Source organism: Amphiura filiformis, chromosome 8 (assembly GCF_039555335.1).
Source record: "Amphiura filiformis chromosome 8, Afil_fr2py, whole genome shotgun sequence".
In the NCBI taxonomy this organism is placed as follows: domain Eukaryota; kingdom Metazoa; phylum Echinodermata; class Ophiuroidea; order Amphilepidida; family Amphiuridae; genus Amphiura; species Amphiura filiformis.
Window position 1 is genome coordinate 16,440,972 of NC_092635.1, and position 21,868 is coordinate 16,462,839.

The following is a 21,868-nucleotide window of genomic DNA, read 5'->3' on the forward strand; positions in this document are numbered from 1 at the left end:
ACTTGACTAAACCACTGTAATTTGCATAAGAAGGCAAAACCAATATGAACTTGTTATTCATTGAAAATCAATGCAGTGCACTGTACAACCTGTTGCTTGCTAGCTCCATGTAGGCTGCCTATACAGACGGGCCAGCCAGCCGATATTATTGACAATATTGACGACAACTTAAGTTGGTAAACTTTTGGCGTGGCCAGCGATGATAACACACATCGTCATCACATCACAAGTTATTGAATGAAAAGTCCTTGAATGGATTTGAAGTGTTAGATCATTTTCTTCCAATTTTGTTTGGTGTGGGCCTAAGTAATACTGTAAGCTACTGTATAGTGAAGGCCTTTATTTTATACAAAACTTGAAACATTCATATAGACAAGGATTGACATAATTATGTCTTTAAATTTTGTTTTTCTTCAAATGTTTTGTAAACTGTTTCTTTAGAAAATTGTTGATTAAAACAGGTAAGATTCCCTAAATGTTTATTTTCTCCAACGATGTAGAGCCACAAAACTTATCAGCTCTACCAGATGCAAAAAGTTGATATTATAATCAACTAAATTACTGGAAGTAGAAAAAACATCATTTCAGTAATAGATTTTCATTATTTAAGAATTTCAAAGTTGGTTCAAACTTCAAATAAGGCAATTCCATAAGCAATTTTCTTTGCTTCATACATTTGATGATACAAATGCACATCTGGTGAGAAATTTGACTGTTTTCGTTTCAATTTCACTCAATATTCATCAATCATCTAATTTCTAAAACTCTATGCAAAACATGCACATAGTCATTTGCATTCCGATACATTGACCATTGCAATTCATAGCTTCAGGATAAAAGTCCGAAATAATGCTGAGGGGCTTATAGAGCATTACAGGGAAATGTACCTACGTCAATTTTTAAATAAGGCCAACTCTAAAGGCCAACCTCTGATTCTTATTCAAATGATGTTTTTGTTATGGACTTGTGACAGGGTTGCCAGCCTAGAGTTTACTACCAATGATTAGTCAATGAACAAACACCACACACAAGCGAGAGGCAACCACAAAACAATGTCTTAATCAACATTTTCTGGGAAGGAAAAGACAAAATGTTACATTATTTTAAAGATTAAGTTCAAAGGTGGAGGTAGCATATTATTTATTTTTATCTTCTTTAAATTGTTTACAATGAGTACCTCAAATTATCAATACTTTTGTTCCCATTTTCTCAACAAGGCAACTGGCTTCTCAAGTGCTCTTACCAATAATCCCCTCAGGGCCTGAATAACAAAATCTAGGGTCATCCAAAACTGCAAATAGGAGCTTTTTTGAACACACATATAAAATGTTACTTACTACGTCAATTTTCTATATTTTACTGATATTATTTACTTCTGTATTATTTTAAAATGTATTGATAAATTATTTTAGAAGCATCCTGTACACTGGGTTTGTTCACTTACTGTAGATCATTAGGATGATAAGTTGACTACGAGTCATGCTCAGTAGTGCATGCGTGATCACACCCCCATTGTAGAATGGATCAGTCCCTATCAACTGACAGCACTGAGTGAGCATATTTACTAGCTAGGCAAAGCAAGCCAGCAAGGGAGTAAGCAAAGATCTAAAACACAGACCCATGGACAGGTAGCATTTACTTGGATATATTTGTGCCTTATTACTTTGGATTTGGAATAAATGTGTCTTTTATTTCAGGTAAGTGTTGAAATTCAAAAGAGATATCTTATATATTCTTTATGTTTTGATTGTTAAGGAAAAGATTCAGAGTTAAATTGAGTAAAAAATGGGTTGGGCTGTTGCTTGTGTCGTAGCATATTATGCGCATACAAGCTGTGTGTAGATGAATATGGGGCTTGCATAGTGAGCAAGTGTATGGAGGTGGGATGAATTTAATGCTTGGTAAACTGTAGTGCTCCCTCCTCACTTGCTCCCTTGCTTGACAGGGCAAGACTAGCTTTTTACATTGCATTGAGTATTCAGCTTGAATCAATGGGCGCTTTTAAATAGGGTTGGATGAGATGGGATGATTAGTTTGTTAAGCTGGAAGATCACAAAAACACTGATAAACTTGATGTCCCATGAGCATGATGAGTTTCATCAAATTTTGCAACTTTGTACGGAAAATGTTAGTTGATGTACGTATAAACTATCCAATGTCATATAGATGAGACTACAAACATTAAAGATCTTGTATTTAATTGCTGATGTATAATTAATACTATTCTATAACATACAAGTGTTACATTCAGAAAGTTCATCAATAGAAAAAAGAGATTACTTTTGATTCACATTTACAAACCGACCATTTTGCCACTCTGCTGTAAGCTAGCTAGCTGTGCAAAACAATTTAAATGTAAATTTATGACATTTTCAATATATGTACATTTGTGTTCCGCCAATTTATATTGCAAGTCCATTAGTATATGGAAACATGCATGCAAATTAAATGCGAAATGATGCATTGCCAGTGTATCAAGGTCAAAATAAAATCATGTTTGAATGAATGCATATAAACATCATGATTGTATCTCTAGTGATGTTGCTAGCTAGCTGTACGTTGTATGGAGCAATCATCAATTACCCATCTCTCCTACATTGTGCTGGTTCATAAGGTTATTAAATTGAGAGCAAATTGATTCTAATTAAAGTCTATAAATTGTCGTAATGAGAAACATTACTTAAAATTCAAACATGCTATGTTGTGTATATTACATGTATATGTAGTATTTTGTAGGCTTTCAAGCCTTTCATTCTGGAAAGAATTCTCAAGCATGCTGCAAATTGATTCTGGCAAAGATCTTAGTAATGTTTCGGGAATCAATTTTTAGCAATATTCCTGAAGCCATGCACTATTTCTGCACACAGCGTATTACTGAGAATCTATGATTCTGGTTATATTTGATAGGAGATATCAAGAATTTGCTTTAAAATGTGCAAACAGTTTGAAGGGGAATAACAGTGTTAAGAAGTGCTTTTTCATTCACCAGATTAACTAAAAATTTTGATATCAGTGTAGGCCCTATGTACATGTAAGTTAGAAATAAGTCAACCTAATATATATCTTAAGTATTGCTCTTTATAAATCCTGAAAAAAACACTAAATGGGAAATGTCATTATTGTTAGAATAAAGTACAAATGTACAATGTATGTTTATCTATTGGCCCTATGTTTTGAATGTGTTGATTGAAATTGTCCATTTCCTCTTGAACACAATTTAATCCTGTACACATATTGATTATAAATACAAGACTGCACCAACAACTTAGCTGATTAGCCCATGTGATTAGTACTTGATTAAAAATAGACACAATTGACTGACCAGTGATGAGAGGGAACATCATTAATGCTTCAATGGATTTATATATTTCCCTTCATCAAGCTGTGAATGAGGAGACAGGCACTTCAAATGGTTCCAAACCAGGCACCTGCCACTCATGCATTGGCTGGTCTTATAATAAACAAAGTAGAAGAAGGAAAGTGAAATTTTGTATGGGATAACAAGGACAAGCAACAACAAGTTTATTTACTCTGCGGTGCATTGCCCTGAGGACATGTGAAGGGGACGCGTTATGGTGAAAATTTGTTTGTGAAAAACAATGTTGGAATCGTGAAGTCGTTGCTTGTTTTAATTGCAATTTGTTGGCGAGAACAAATATGCATAAAGTTAGCTGGTTGGCAGTTTGCACTGCCTGAAATAGCATGGAACAACATTACAGCCTGATTTGTATGCATAATTCTGTAGATATTACCAAGCAAAAACAGCCTACGACAATGAATGGGTCCAGCATGTGGCAAACTGCAGAGAAACTTTGCTAGGAGCTAAAAGGAATAACACTATGCCCAACTTACTGCTTATGGATCAACAATGAGGGTAGCACAAAGCATTAGCTGACAATGGAACATTGAAAATTGGTGTTTACTTCAATTGATTGGAAAAATATTTGCTGTTGCTGACAAAATATTTTCTTTTTAAGATAAAATGGAAGATGATGAACCACAAGGATGACAACATCAGTTTGTGAATAGCTGTTGTGATAATTTGTTAAATAGTAAGCCTATTTATCCATATTGTATGTCGTAATTTGTTAATTGTGTGTACCAATGCACAAGTTATCAGAATGTTTTGTTTGTCTATATCAACTTGAAACGTCACACAAATAATATCGTAAGTTTGGTAGACCTTAAACCGTTCTATTTTCCTGCTATCAGTGTACCAACTGGCTGATGCTTGTTTACTCCAGAAGATCTAGTCCAAAGTACAAGTCTGATATATACAATATAGTGATTGCATGTACCAATATCCTGGTTGTCCAATCAACAATTAATTAGTAATATTTGAGGCATAACATACAGATGTGCAATTAGTAATTTAGCCAATTGCATTGCGTAGTCGTCTATTTGTATAGCTTGTAACAGTCATGTTTCTTTTTTTGAATATGTAAACTTTCAAATTTCATATCTGATTGATAATTACTTGTAACTGAATTCAGATATTATGAAAGGCTTGAAAGCGCTTTAACATGAATGTCAATATCACACCCATGGATGTGTTTGTTTGAATAATTAGCAAAACCGTTGCTCGTTCCGTACCACACCATGTTACAGAATTTTGATTATGATTTGTAAATATAATGTTCGTGTGTGTCGTGCAGACTTTGTAGATAATCAATTATTCATATTTAAAAACAAAATGTAACTTGCTATACTCTGTAAAAGATAGTAATGTTTTCCATATTTATATCCAAGAAATCTATCTTATCATTGATAAATAAAACATCAAGATGGTTGCCTCTGCATGGAATACACTGTCCATGAGTTCCTGTCATCATTTCTATAAGAAAGTGACAACTTTGACGTAGTTCATCATTTAACAGCCTCACTCCATGAACAATGACAAGACCTGGACAGTATTGATAGGTGCGGCATTTCCTCTGTCTTGTCTTTTCCGCTACGTTTAAAAAAAGATGATACTATTTAATTTCAACACAACTGAGCACGCGGTAGCTATTTCTGACAGCAGTGTTGATATTATATTGACAGAATTGATGGTTTAATGGCAATGATTTGAAATGATAAGGTTAGTCATCGGAGATGGTTTATCATCTTACGTCAAATCAACTCTATTTTTACCTCCTAATCGGTTAAAAGAGTGCATCATAATTTTGATATTAAAGCAAGCAACAGGTACACAAACATGCTAACAATCTCTACCAGCACGTTCATTTCTCTCCAAAAACAACAAATTAACCTGCTCTGGTGAAGCTGATTAATTTCATATTTTCATTATATTACCCTTGACCTTATAAGCCAAGTGTGGTTTCAATATAAAATCTGTGCTTGCATATGCATATGGTCTGTACACCAGCATAAATCTGTCTCCCCATGTTCAGGTGTTGTTTGCATGGTCAAAGCTCATGACCACAAATAATGCATTTACAATGAATTTGAACTTGACCACTTACACTTTATATGAAGTACATCATTCATAATCTTTGAAAAGAAATTCTCTTACTTTTATTTTAATTTCAAGCAAATGTAATCTTGGTAATGGAGTGTGTTTCTACCTGTTCCTCATAAATGCCAAAGGGGCAAATGGAGCCATGCCAACTTGGCATTGGTATATTTAGAAATTTTATATTATCACAGCAATAAAGCCTACAGGTGACAAACTCTCTGGTGTACCAGCATATGTGACATTGGGTAACCTTGGCTTTGCTGGGGTCCAACAAAAATTACAAAATGTTCATGCATTTTTTTGTTTCCAACATCCAGATTCGTGACTTAGATATTAAGCCAACTATCATGTACCCTTGATATCCCCATGTTTCCCTTGTTTATGATTTGCACATTTGGATTAAGATCTGTTAATGAGAGTGCAAACTAACAAACATACAAACATATGTCAAATGAAAATTAATAGCTCAAAAATTTGTGCTTGATCAGTACACCTGAAACCTTGATCAATGATGGAAAGCTAGGATAATTTGTTGGTTCAGGTCACGCACATCATAATTGAGACCTTTAAAGAAATATGGTTTTGTTTTGGGCAAAATAATTATTTTATGAAATTACCTTGAAAATATTAAAAAACATGCATTTTGCTTGGGATACAATACACATAACACATGTACGTAATTAATCATATTAAAATTGTATGCATGGGGCTGGCAAAAACAACTTTTCTTATGAAAATTTATTGCAGGTATCTTCGATATATCATAGCCTATTCAGTAAGAAGTGTTGAAGTTTTAATAGACTTGTATTAATTATAAAACTGAATTGTAGCTTGCACATAAGGCCAAGGAAAGTCGATTTTGAGTTTCCCGTCACCCGCCCCACTTCATTTTCTGACCCTCACTTGAATTCATTATTGTGATTTGCCAAAAAATACCAATGAAAACTGGTTATAATTTGCAAACAAAATTATGAATATCCCTTTATTTTTTGTGGAAAAATCAAAATCAAAACATACATTGTACATGTTGCTGTCAACCTTGCAGACTCTTTGTAATATACTTTTGAATCTCATTTGGGCTAAACATCCATCTTCAAGTGAGTGAGCGGCAAATAACAACACATTTTACATGCGTGTTGGTCATATAATGAAAGGCAGACAAATATAATGAATAATGAATAATGAAAAAGTTACCTCACTTGTTTTCAGAAATTATGTGACGGGAAACTCAAAATTGACTGTTTGGGGCCTAACATGACATCATCCACATTCAATGTCAATATAATTCATTAACTACACTTGAGCAATTTGTACTCTTGTTGAAAACTGCTATCATTAAAATTCTTTCAATTATTAAACCCAAGTTCATTCATGTTTATCAGCACTATTTGATCAAAAGCAGGTTGTTGCAACAGCTTCTTATAATTATTATTTTAAGGTTAATTTGAACCAATCTTAGCATTGCTTGAGTCTGTCACTCAACGTTGAAGTCATTAATGGAAACATATGCAGGATATTAAGTTACTACTTGCTAATTAATTAGTTAAGCTTACAAATGTATCTATTATTATATATGTGATTAATGTTTTGAATGAGACAAATGCTCTAGAGACACCAGGCATTCAATGCAAGTACCACAACATAATATTATGTTAACTTTGTTATTTTGGATAATTTAGAAACTTTACAAAGTTATACAATTCTGTTTACAGCGTGCACCCGCATTTGATATCACATTTCAATTAAGTGACTGTTATGACATCCACATTCAGCATATGGGATGTTCATTTTATACAAACAATTCTTAACATCCATATGAGAGTAATTGAATTCAACCTGATTCTGTTTGACCCATGCTAAACCTTATGTGAAAATAATGTAGCAATAAACCTACAAGATATTTATATCTTATGTGATGGAATAGAAGCGTATAGATGGGTGGGCAGACCTGTATCCAGGATATTGGGAAGGGAATCTTAACTTTCTAGGTTATTTGTGAATATTTTCACTCAAAAAGTGAACATCAAATTGGGACAATTTGGGCATACTATTATCCTAACCATGTAAGGCCAGGACTTCAGGAATCACTAGATTTTGAACAAGTGTCCTCCCCATCAGCACACAAGGTGTGTTATTACACTACCAACAAAAAGTTTAGGGAGTGTCGCCATATTGATGCTTTGCTAATTTGGGTGAGGTTCATAAGTTGATAGTGCTTTGCCCTTGATTGTAAACCATCCCTTGAGTCAATCAAGAGACGCCCTATGGAGTGGAAAAACCATCAGAGAAAGCCAGATGTGTGCCCAAACTGTAAACAGGAGAGAGAGAGGAGCAAATTTTGGCTAATGGCAAATAAATGTGTTTGGTTTGGCTTCCCTGAGTTTGGTGAACCATTGGGTTAACTAACTTCCTAGGATGTAATTTATTGTGGGTACATGTATAGGCTTAATGTTTACTCATGTGTAAGTACATCATAATTTAGGTCGGATTCTAACCTGAACAAAAACAAGAGAACCTGCATGGGCCAAATTTAGGTTGAGAAACAAATGTGTTCAGTTTGTTGAACTTGATGGAAGCAAATTGGACTGACTTCCTGAGATGATGCTTACCTACTCATGCATGATTGTGTAAGTGTGTCCTAATTCAGCTCATCTTTAATCACCACATGGTTTAGATATGATATGTGATTGACATCTGGTTTGACATATGATGAACACGCGTCATAATTACAATATTTTGGTCTGTCAGGAAGGGGCGGAAGATTCTTTATATCATTGGTAAATTCTTCTACATGATGTAACGATACAATACAAGATGGTATCTTACACCGTGAATGTGAGAGCAATTGAACAATATTTATGTATGTAAGATCTATTCAATCTTGAATTTTTAAAATGAGCAATATTCCCAGGCATTTTCAAGAAATGTGTTATCTTTCGGATTTATTTTCATGAGTGTGTTATTTTGGTGTGTTAAGTGTTTATGTCTGGTAAACCAGAATTCATGTCCCAGTCTTGTAGTCTCAAATGTTAATACCAAGTGGCTCCAAACCTGTACAAATCTACTCAGTTTCTGAATGTTCACTGAAAACCTCAGGCCCCAGAGAGATAGGACTCTAATTTCTCCCAAAAAATCAATCATGAACTTCCAATTCAACCTGTTTGCTGTTTTCCTTCTGTGTTCTGGATGATTGCATCCCTGAAGGGTTTTGGGATTAGAAAGGTAACAATAACTTAAAATAGATACAGTAGACATTGGAGACTATAATTATGGTTTCAACTTGAGGTACTTGGATCTAGGTCTACCTATTCATATAGCACAATGATATGTGATGATAATCAATTAATGGTATGTCTTGAGATGCTCATCCCAATGTCTGCAGTCATGCTAATTGAGTGGGCCATTGGGTTAAAAGTTCTTCATGTGCACTTGTCACATGTGTATCTTGTTTTTTGAAACCAGAAGACATAATCCATAGGATTTAGATTACCAAGAAATGATTGAAGAGAGATGACTGGAGCTGGAATTAGCATGATTAGTATGGTCTGGAGATGGTTCATATAAACAAAAGAGTGATTGTATTCATAGCATATAGTGCAGTTGAACTAGAGGAGGTGCTGGAAAATTGATGTTTGTCACTATTGGATAATGGATATAATTGATTTCACACGTGTTTAATGAGTCAACAACTAATTCTCACATCTGAACAAACTGTATTCACCTTTGGTGTAAAACCTGCACAGGTATTTTATTTTTCAATCCAGACTCGCTCTACAATATTAAAATTAAAATGACTTATACTAGTGTAGTAAATAACAGCCAAAAGATTGTAGTGAACTATTTAAAAGCTATAATGGTATGCCTGCTCAGTATTTACTCACAATTTAAACATCAACATTCCTTTGAACAATTGATTTTTTTGTTCAAGCCACATTCCAACGAACATAATATGAAAGCAAAATAGAACATTGCCTTGTGTATATATGTGACAAGATGGCAGACAAAATCAATGGTAGTAAAACTAAACGCACTATAGGCATGTTCAGATAGAATTCTAAAGGATCAGCATACTCTAGAATTGTGATTCCTTAGTCAATATGTCCACAAGACTCCATTGAAGACTGGAAGCCGTCCATGTATATTATAATGTGGATGTGCCTTATTTGTATTTGACCAGTGTAAATCGAAGGTTGCCGATTGCTTGCATATTGTGCACAACAACAAATTTGCATGACACAACAAAATTGTATGATTTTGTAATTAAGTTAAAACCCTATGTCCCTTTGTGGGAGTAGAGTGATATTGATGGGCAAGGCTTTTAATGGGATAGTGGCCTGAGTCAATTTATCAATTAATATTGGCGTAGGTCATTAGTTGATGGACTGCATATATACATAGAAAGGTTTACATTTGCATTGTATAGAATTGATTAGTTATATTACAGATTTGGACAAACATTTTGTGTATATGATAAATGATGTGCAGTTATTTTATGAATAAGCTGCATTTAAATTTTTAAGTATTGGGCTACAATTTTATATGGCAAGTATTCATATTCTGTATGCAAAAAGCCAACACAAACAAGTAGAGGCTGGTCCGTCTTGGAGCTAGCAATGAGCCAATCTAGTTTAATGTATGAAACATTTTGCGTAATTATTCATGAACCGTGCACCATTCATGGATAGAGCAACAAAAAAAGAATATGTGCCTCAAGAAATTAGCCATCCAATATTCCCTGTGCAATTATGCTATGAATATTATGTTACCGGAACTGTTAGGACAACTCACCCATTTCTATCAAAATTGAATGAGATTGATGGATGCATATTTTCATATGATTACTATTTCATTTTGATCAATTAAGGATTTTATGCTTTAATTAGGGTAAAAATGTCACAAAATATGAACATGCATGGGTAGTGGACTGACTGAACGATGTGTAGAGGGAATATTCAATTTGCACGGCTCTTATCCTAGCAACAGAAATAATGTGTTTGCACATCGGCAGACATGAGGTAGACAAGCTAATATTTGATGCTTGGGTCTTTGTTTGGCACGCAAAAGACGCAAAAGAAAATTTCTAAGAAAAAAAATGGCTCCATCCAATCTTGGTTATATTTTCTTTGAATTTGTTGTATGTAAGGAAGTGAGGTTTTCTATATAAATTGGCAATTTTTAGTTTATTTTCATTTCATTTAACTATAAAAAAGTGCTTATTTAAATGTCTACTAAACTGCATGGTCTGTTTTTGCCAGTGTTTTTCCTCCCATCCCATGGGCAGACAGGTCTTGCTTGTTCTAAGGTTCACGGGTCTCATATTATAATGGGGTGTTGAGAATAATGAATCGTAGAATAATGAGAAGCAAATATCCGCAGGTATGACACTCTATTCAGTAGAAAACAGGTGAATAGATCTTCCACCCACAATTGTTATTCAGGGCAGCACCAATTTCTGTAGAACCTGTTGTACTTCAGTTTAATTAAAAAGAAGATTAATGAGAGTTTTGGTCAAGGCTCCATGCAGTGGTAGAGGTGTTCAACTTGTAGACCAGAGTTCATCAATTCATAACTCACCAATACACATACTCAATAGAACCTGTATGAAAGGTCATGATGAAGTGTGTTAGCAGGTTATTGGGGTCTAATACTATACAACATTAAATGTATGTGGTCAAGGTGGATTCATTGTCCATTCAAATTAGCTCATTTGGTCAATTATTCTGTAAACCATGAAAGTAAACTTGAAAAACAAAACGTTTATGCACCTGCTATTGTTCTTCAGCATGAATGTTCAATTCACCATGGTGCATGGTTATGTGTTCCACTAATGGGTTGGCAAATCTTTAAACACCACATATCAATGTTACAAAAACATGGCAATGAAGGAACTATGCTTTGCTGCATTCAGACATACAGGTTGTTGATAGGGGAATTGGGAATAGGAACTCGACTAGCCTAGGGCATGGCCTGAAGGAGGGGGATCACAAGTTGACCCCTTCATTAAAAGGTGCAGGGCAAAAAGTTAACCCGAGATATGGGGTTTTTGCTGTAAGTTATTCATGTGCAAATGTAATCATTCTGAAAATGTTCACCTATTTTGCACAAATAACCTATTATTTCAAAGGATTTTAGAATGACATTTTAATATGAAATCAGTTCAACATTAATTGAAATTAGAGTATGGTACATTTATCTAGATGTGGAATGTACTTCTAAGACATAGTACATGTATAGGCCTATTCATGATCTGCATAAAGCTGACCTGGAGGTGTGCAATAGATATGGCCTGCACATAAATAGTCCTTGCCTAGACTGTTTTGACCAGAAGGGTCACCCAAGGTTACACCCCAAGGGATAATAATATTGCCTACAGCACCCAAACAGGTGCCATTGTCATGTCATTGCCATGTCAACATTGAACCCTGTAGGGTTGAATAATCAGAAATAGGCATTAAAAGTTTGAATGGATGGGGATTATGTTTTGTATAGCATTTTAGTGAAATAAAATACAATTTCCTTGCTTCTATAAAAGTAGCTGTTAAATATCATTTGATATCCAGAGGATGGAAATTGTAAAAAGTAGCAGGAAATTCATTGTCGGAAATTGTTTTTCTTTCAAACAAAACAATTTTGCTCTAGAGGGTAAAATAGCTTCCGTAGTTTTGTGCAAAGACATTAAAACTACACATGCAAGACAATGTTGTATATTATGATATTTAGGACTTCTGTGTAATTTGTGGTTAAATCACAGGATGCAATTTCTGCAATGATTTCAATCTGGGCCACAACTGGTGTGTAGGCATTTAAATGGCAAAGGGTTCAAGGTATCCTACCCAGATGTACATGTGCATGATATACATATCTAAGCAATTTCTACAAATTTGTGTACATGTTGTAGTATTTTGTAGTAAGTTTGTGAACTTTACGTGGGCTGATCAACATGTCATTCACCAACATGGTGTTATGGTCAACGGGTGGTTAATCTTATTTAAAAACGTGGTGTTGAAATTTGTTCAATGTTTCATTCATGAATTTTTAATACCAGCTAATTTCCGACAACACCTTTCCTTCAAGAAGCAGACAAAAATAGCTTTACACTTCTAACCGTAAAGTAAACTCATTAAATACGCTACATAGTGAATATCATGGTAGTAATGATCGGCTGTGTAGGTTTGTTGTGGCTAAGCCTGGCAAGCACCTGGAGAAGTTTATCGTCCAAATCGGGTCATGATTTGATCCGATATACAGTGCAGCCAGCATGATCCTACCTATGGCATAATAACCCCGGGCCCTCACATGGGGTCCGATTTTACTTTACTAACCACAAACGCATCAAGCGGTCATGGCTACCTATTGTGTCGCAGCAGAGAGAAACAGTGACCAGGGTGTTTACGATTGACTAGCCTCACCCTGGTGCGTTAGCTGCACCTATACAAGGTCCGCTAACTTGCCCTCGTAGCCTCCGGGTATATTCAGCTTTCTTTTTCATACACCTTGCTCTAGACTCACTAACCTGTGAAATCGTGTATAGGAATTTTTTGAAAAATGCATTTTTTGACAAATTATATTTACATGGCTGTATTGCTAGTGGAGGTGAACTGAAAATCTACAGTTACTTCGGGTTGATCAGGTGCTGTTTACCAGTCTTTTAAGATGCAGCTTATCCTTGTGTAGTGTGTGTGTGTATTTACTAGGATTTATTGGATCTTTTTATTGTATTTAGTAAGTTTCTTTCACACAGTTGGTTCACCAGATCTTGTGAGATTTGTCACGAATATGACAACTGCAACTTTATATTGCTGTACTCCATGCATACACCTGTAGAGTAAACAATGGTTGCTATATTATTATTCCAGGGACACAAAATGTTGTTGTGGCCATGCTGAAATTGAATAAATTACCTTGGCTTTTATGGTGGTGAATGTGTTTAGTACAAGCACTTCCCTGGTACAAGTGGTAATAATATATTCAAGGATAGGTTTTCATGCTGCATCTATTTTAACACTTGCACAGGCCCGTACGCAGGATTTCATTTGGGGGGTGCTGATTATGAAAAAGTGGACCTTTTTTTCCAAATTTTGTGAAAAGTGGACTTTCTTCCTAAAATTTGGACCTTTTTTGTCCAAAAAGCGGTAAAACCCTGATTTTTTGGCTTTGCTACATTCATAAATTCTGAAAATTTTTGGACTTTTGTATACTTTTCCAAATTTGGGGGGTCGTCGCACCCCCTGCGTGACTGGGCCTGCACTTGCATGTTTTTAGTTTTGCCAATTGTAAGTTTACAGTACATGTACTATAAATTATTTTGTGCATTCTAATTTTGTGTGAAAATTAATGTGACATGAAAAAATCCAAGTGCTAATACAACACTTGTTCCTTATGAATATTCCAAAGACAGATAAATGCTCATTTGCATTGACCATATCCATGGTGTACTTTGGTGAACTCCACGGTTCTTTTCAAGACAAAAATAGCCCCTTGCACATACATCAACAGACTGAACTTAGCAGCGTCTGCAGTCACTCATCACACAGACCCAGGCCCTGGCTATATGAAGGTGAAACATGACACTACAACTTACCTATTGTGTCCTGCCTGTCAGATGATAGCAATGAAACTGACAAAAGGACTCTTGCTACCTTGCAACATGATTACCAATACTCAACCAGCAATTTGAAATTACAGTCACGTTTTTGACTTGGATTCAACATCCGTCCATGGTGCTCTAAATTTGAGCTTATTAAACAGGTTTTTTCCCAGTGTGCGCCTGATACAAACCATGTAACAGAATAATCATAACAGGTGCCCGTTGAATTAAGCTTAAGCCGTTTTCTGTTTTTTAAAAACCACTCCTTTTAACTTGAATTTGTTTTTCTCTCATCCTCTGCAGGTTCCAAAAACACAGTCGGTGGGATTAGGAGGAGCCAAGATGGGGCGGTTACACTATTTGTTATGGAGAATAGGAGTGCTTTGCACAATATCATTATTACAATTAATGTGTGGAACTCTAGCGAAAAATGCATTCAAAGATCAAAAACCTAACTTTATAACACCAAAGACATATCACGCAGGTGAGTTGAGGGTTTAATGGTTAAGGTGTTGGCATATGTGTGTGGGAATAGATGTGAAGCAACACAGGTAGGACCAGTATCTGTGATTAGATGGAGGAGGGGAATCGTCCTACCCCCAGCTTCCACCTGCCTTCCTCATCTGAAATATGTGGGGGCAATTGACTAATGACATGCAATGTGGGAGTTGTGTAGGCTTGAACCAGGTGGTGTATGACGTGCAGTCCCTAAATTCAGTAAATTTTCATCACAACCGTGTAATTGAATGGGATTATTTTGAAATTTTAAAACGCTTGAAATATCACAAACAAATAGGCCTATGTTGATAAATAATATAAATACAAGCTAAAACCGTTGGGGTTCGATAATGAACCCCACAAAACTAACCGACATATATGGAAAATGCCATACGACCGGGCGGTTTCACGAGTTGCCGGCTCGATCATGTCATCCGCCGCCTGGCTTGAACCCCCATCCCATGAAAAATCAGCTACCCTAAGGTTAAAGGTTTCTCTTGGTACCCTACATGAATTATAATGTCATCAGGAATTAAGCTTCAAAATCTATACTTTTGGAAAGAATTGGGAGAAGTAACAGAAAGCTTGATAAAGGCACCTTTCAAAACACCATATTGAATCCCTCTATAAGTACTGTCATGACATGTCAACCAAACCAAAACAAAACATATGGAACAACTCAATGCCCAACCTTTTATCTACAACAACCAAATATTTTCTTTCAGCAAATCCTGCATTGCCTGCAATCTGATTCCCTCCAACAACTCAAATCAAAACCTTGCACTTTCTCTCTTTTAGGAAAAAAAGCCTTTTACAGATTCACATGTAGCCCATGCAAGTGCCACAGGGCCTTATTGTCTCACCCTTTGACTCTCTTATCTTTCTTGAACTGTAAGTAATGTATAGACAATGCCTATTACCAACAGAGCATGGGTACTATTTGCAGAGTAATCAAGTAGAAACACTATTGGAATCTTCCCTCATAAACAACTTCTTCCTGACAAGCATAAGAAGATCATCAAAAACATTATTTCCTTTGAAATTCAAATAAAGTTCAAATTATAGACAAGCACCCAAACAAAGTATCAATGCCATTTCCTGGTATGAGAATTGGTAAACCAGGATTTGGGATCAGTAACCAGGATTAAGGATCAGTAACTAGGATTTAGAGATTAGTATCCTGGATACGGGACTGTTAAATCCTGATTTGAAATTTGACAGGTAGCAAAATGGTGGAATTTATTCAGGTGTGTTATGCTTCAACTTGCAAAACAACACCCTCTTGTCATCAGTTGTACAGGTTGAGATATCTCCTTTTGGGCTGAAATAATCTATTTGATTTCAAAAAGATTCCCAGCCTTGGCAAATACAAACCCTTTTACTTTTCCGTCCTGCCTTTTTAGTTTATCTTAGTTACAATTTTGTTTCATAAAAGTGCATATGGCTTTAAACATAAAGGGCATGCAAAAAATCCTTGTGATGTTGTGTCTACGTAAGATGTTTTTGCATCATGGAAGGTCCTTGGAAGGTCTTAATTCAATTCAATATTCATTTCTATTTGTAGAAACCAGAATATGTTTATGCAACCATCATAATTACAGTAAGGACACAAAATATAGGCAAGAATTAAGACTTGTGTAAAACCAAGGTAAAATTTCATTGCACTTTCTTGGTCAGTCAATGAAAAGGGTTAGACAACTTGAAAAATACTGATGATGCGAAATATTAGTTATCAATAATATATTGATTGACATATTTATCTTGGAAGGGAAAAACTAAGTATAACTAGTAAAAATGAAGCCAGTGAATTGAGCAAACTTCCTGCTACAGGATGCTGAAAGGATTGATTGAACAAATAATAAATACAAAGAATTTTTAGCTGAAATCTGCTGGAGGTTATTTTGTGATAGGGATACGTACCAAACACCTATTATTTAGCATACTATCCAGACATCTTTTTAAGTTCATTCGCAAACACTTCAGAACATTAAAGGAACTCAATCCAATACCATGTTTAAAAGGAGAGCTGCAAACTCCAGTGCAGATTCATCAAAACATTCAGTGCAACTCAGAGGGTGCCTGTCGTTAATACTGTACCATTGTTACAATTTTACTGATGTATTATGGCTTCATTATCAATTTGAACATTTTATGTTACTGATATATTTTATTACCATTTTTGGATCAAAATCAAATACTTGTACCATTATTTAACATGTTTATTAATATTCCCATGCAGAAACATGCACACATTACAAAATTTTGTTAAACTTTATACAAATAAAACGTGCTAGATGCCATGTTTGCAAGTTCAAAGCACCGTACACAATGTTCAATACGTTCACTTGACACCACGATAGATCACATAAATGTTGCAGGAGATGATGTTTAGGACCCATCAGGAAATGTTAAATCATTGATGTGGCAACCATAACATGGGAAATGCAAACATTTAAGAGGAGTGGGTACGTGACATCACAAGAGTCACTGTCAGGTTGGAAACAAACTTACTCTGGCTGGGCAGGTCTTCTATTTGTCTAATACGAAATATCACAACTATAACAGGCTCGAAACAGAAAAACAAGTAACTGTTCTCTTTACACCTTCCATGTTGCCCCCTGACATACTTTGGTTTCTGGGAACTTGAGGTTACATGGATTACTTTTAAAGGGTGGGGTGATATGTGAATTGAGCTTCAAAACCAAATACCCATTTCTAAAGGTAATTTTACCAAGAATAGTGACCCATATCTAGTTTTTCCAAACAAATGGGACCAATATGAAGTGGCATATCCCCTTTATTCTTTATGTGAGCACCCCTGGGTTTCTGGGTCTATTTTTTTTATTCCTAGCCCATAAAACATGACTCACACACAACACAGGTAGTTGATGGTCTTGTGGTAAAGTTAATTTCTTAAAACTTCCGTGGTCCGAGCTGTGCGCCAAGCGTCTACGAGCGTACACACAGAAAAAATAAGCAATCACGCTGATTGGCTGATCAACGAACTTGACAACAAGTCGGTTGACCCATTGGTTGTCTGTTCGGTAGCGTAGTAGGCTTAACCTTGTCACTTCTACGCGATCGCAATTCACCAGCGCGTACCCCGACCACGGAAGTTTAAAAAAACCAACTTTAGGTTTAATTTCATTCTCACTTTTATCCACAAGAAGAATTATGTTCCAACTTTTTTGTAGCCATTATGCTAGCAGACATTAGTCATGTTGATTGGTTCACTTCAATTCAATCCAACTTTTATGCCCTCTGGTTAGAACGACCCACAGTGAGAAAAGTCATATGTTGGAAATATGGCCACTGACAGAAAACCGCATTGATCAGAGTGTGGAAGGTCTACTTTCACTAACAAAACATTTAAATTAAATAGGAAATCTTTCAGATTTAGCCAAACTAATCAATAAAAATAGGTGTTTGTCAGTTATATTTTGTCCTGGTTTTATAGTTTGTCCATGTACAGTAGCCCTCAATAACCACAATAAAAGACAGTGGTTTCATATTGGGAACATACATTTATTATTCATTTTTGTGTTGGTTTTATTTGATGTTGGGTGTAGTTCTTTTCATTGCAACAATAGAGAGGTTGTATGAAGAGGTATGACTTCCTTTCTTAGTCAATGTTTAATCTGCAGGTGAACAAGTTTTGTAGAACTATTGACCAGTGTTTAAGCAACTTTTAAAGTGTTTATTCAGAACAAGGCAGTTCTGTGTCCTGTATGAAATTAGTAATATTTTACTGGTAAATGAATTCATAATATGTCACAAAGCCACTCTTATGCAACTATTACACACAGGACTATAGTAATATTACTACTACTGTAGTAGTGCAAATCAAGAATTAGATAGCAATTGAATCCTGTTTTTACTGGGTAGTAGAGTGTGAAGAAACATTATAGAAAGTATAGAGCCATCTCACTTCAGGCCACTGCAGATTCTGAATGCCGAAGGTTTTCTGACTATTGTGCTTTTCTGTGACCTTTTGTGCGTCAGCCTTCCTTATATGGAGTTGTTTTGGCAGCATTTTGATATTTAAGTACCCAATAAGTCATGTGACTGACACAGTGTATCCAGGTAAAGCTGGTAGTGGAGGCTCTGTGGGTCCTTCATGAAAATCGGAAGAAATTAATGTAATCACATTGGTCCCCAAGTTTGTTGAAATAAAGATTGATGCATTGAACAAATGCATGCATTACCTGTTGACATCAGTGAGTCTGAAAACAATAAAATAATTGAAAACAATAAAATAATTGAAAACAATGAGTGTGATCTTGATTCAACTTGACAATGACATGAAACAGATTTATTGTAATAGAAAGAATGCACTTCAGCTTCCAGGAAGGGCAGGATCAGTTTAAAAATGATTGCATTTTACATGACAAACAGATCAAGGTTCATGAAAGTAAATATTCCTTGGCATGAACTGGAATGTAAACCTACATACATTTGGAATTACGTTTATCACATATTATCACATCGCTAATCAGTTCTGTCAGTAAAATATTCAGGGTAATTACAATTTTTTAAAGGGATCAAAGTATTCAGGTAATCTGTTTTGCTTGACTTTATATAAAAAAATAAATTGGGACAGTTTGGATACATTTATATTTGAGTACTATGGTTTTCATTTCAGTGTTTTCCAGGTACGTCCATTGTCAGCTTTATGACAAGAAGCATCATAAACTTACTACACAGAATCATAAAATAGTATGACAAGTACACAATCATTAAGATATAGGGATCAGGTACTTCTGTCTGGTGTGTGTTTACGGATCTCTTGACAACAATAGGTCTGCATGGGTAATGATCTGGTCGTGCTAATTAACCTATTTCTACATGTAACCATGGTAACTAAAAGGTAACCAATATTGGGGAAAAGACAAGAATTAAATAAATGTACTCTTTCAGGACAGGCAGCCCTCTTTGAGGCCTCTTTAGATTATTAGCATATGCTTTAGGTAGAACTATCACTTGAAATAAAACCTTTTCATCTTTTTATAAATTTGTGCCCAGGGGCTTGGTGGTGCACTTTTCTTTCCTTTTCTTTATGCTCAAACAATATACCAGCATTAGCATGATAAGTAGGTACCTTGATTGTAAATATAGCATTTTATGGGCAATAACTGCATAAGAGACCAACCATTATTTTGGCAACATTTTATAGTGCAAATAATAATTTTAATAAATCAGGACTTTTAAATGTATTGAAACATTTTGTGTTTGTTGCTATTTTGAAAAGGTAATAATGAGGATGAAAGCAGCTCATAAACAAATAGTTGAAGCTAAATCAAACAAACAAGCACTGGCTGACATTGTGCAAAATGAAACTACATTGGGAAAATGGGACTGTCCCGTTTCAGCATTCAAAGCAAAATTAAGCCAAAATGCATGATTGGATTAACAAAATTACATTTTCAAAAGATATTTGGCTTTCTTTCAAATATTTCCATCGCAACTTTGGGTGTTTAAAAAATTGAACTGCTTCACTCCAGTTCACATCTTAGTTAAGTCAACAAAAGTAGCAGTTCAACAGGTTTTGAATTCATTGGAAAAATAAAAGCAACTGTCAAAGTGTGTATGTGAAAACTTGAGAACAGACCCTGGGAATGAGACACAAATCTCAAGTCAATGTTAACCATAATGACAGCTGTCTGGAGGTGTGAAGAATCAAAGATTCAAAAGTTCATCAAGATTCTATTCATGCTTTTTCAGCGATGCATTTGACAAGTTCATCAAGAAAGTACAAGTGGCATTCAACATGAGCATGTGCTGTTATTATAAATGGTTGTAGTTGATGATTAAGGCGATACTGAACATGTCATATGGCTTCTTCAAGTCAGTGTGCCAAAATGATCTCAGTTCCAGAAAGCATAGTCCTATGACCTCTATTACACAACCATAGAACATTGACTGAAAGTTATCCAATACATTCAAAGAACACATCAGGTTAATGCAGCAAAATAAAATAAGTATATGACGGATGAGCATGTTCGTGATACTATTGCAATTTTGCATTTTCCCAAAATTCACAGTACAATACTAGAATTGAAGATCAAATTCATCATTCTTCAGTGCCTAATCTGCAATGCATATTGAGCATCATCTTATAGGACTCTCACCTTTCCAATGTTTGGCAATATCCTTCAAAACAAGGTATAGAGCATACTTGAAGAAGAGAAGTAGTGGTGCAAGGTATTTGTGAGAAACGCTTGTCACAGTGCATGAAACCAATAGCGTGAGTTGTCTCGTCACTCCCTTTCCAAGTGCTAAATTATTTATCTTCCTTGTCGCATCAAATGAGGCATAGAGGAAGCTTACGGCAAGGTACTGAGCATGTGATAAGTCACATGACCATATCTCCTTCAATCAAGACTTTGGAGGGCCATGCCCATAGAAAAATAGTGGAAGTTACTATAAAACACACTGCATCAGACTTGGAAGAACTATCACTGCCTGGTTGTGTACTATTTATATTGTGTGTAATGGTATCACACATGAGGGCTTCATTTCATGTCGTATTTGTGACAATTATAGTTTTATTCTTGGAAGAAACACACCCTAAAGATGTTGTTATGATATAGGTCTTGCATTTAGAAAATGGCATCAAAGATAACAAAATGTGTTTTTATTCTTATTAGTTGGAGTAAATTGACCATGATGAAAACAGGTACCCTAGGCTTAAGTCATGAATAGCGAGGAGAAAATGGTATCTCTACAAGCCTTCATGCATATGTTTCATATGCATTCTCTTTCCAACCTTATGCTCAATTCAAGGATGTTGCAAATGATTTTGTTGATGAAGTTGTTCTGTTGCTTGGCTGTAATTTGAAATTGGAGTGAAATGAAAGTATCAGGAAGCTGATTAAAGTTGATGAAGCATGGCCATGGCTATGCTCTACTTATCTTTATTCTACTACTGTTGTTCCCATCCTAAGTGAATGTAGTCCAATCTATATTGAACACATTTGTGCAGGTTCCTTGTGTATAACTACAGTACAAAGAAGCAGTGGCAGGACAACTCGCACTATGTCTCTGCAAAAAAAAGAGTGGAATTACAAATTACATAAAAAATAAATTTTATATTAGTTAAATTTACAATAATATCTCATCTCATCTCCAAGATGATATAATGTGTACTTTTGGCTGACTGTCAAAATCGGTTCGTTGTATAAGACAACAACAACATCATGTGATTGAAATGAAAATAAGTCACTTACAACCACCACCTGATTTCAGAAGCACAATTTATGTAACAGTGTTATTCAATATACCTTGGGGATGCTATTTTGATATCAAAATCTTCTTGTGCATGAAGT

General features: G+C 35.3%; 1 protein-coding gene across 1 annotated transcript in view; it reads left to right on the plus strand.

Annotated features, from left to right (window-relative positions):
- Window positions 1–1,560: 1,560 nt before the first annotated feature.
- LOC140158693 (semaphorin-6D-like) overlaps window positions 1,561–21,868 on the plus strand; it is a 62,747-nt gene continuing 42,439 nt past the window's right edge. The window contains 2 exon segments of the mRNA XM_072181875.1: window positions 1,561–1,697; window positions 14,349–14,529. Coding sequence (XP_072037976.1) covers window positions 1,680–1,697; window positions 14,349–14,529 — 199 coding nt within the window. The 5' untranslated portion in view covers window positions 1,561–1,679.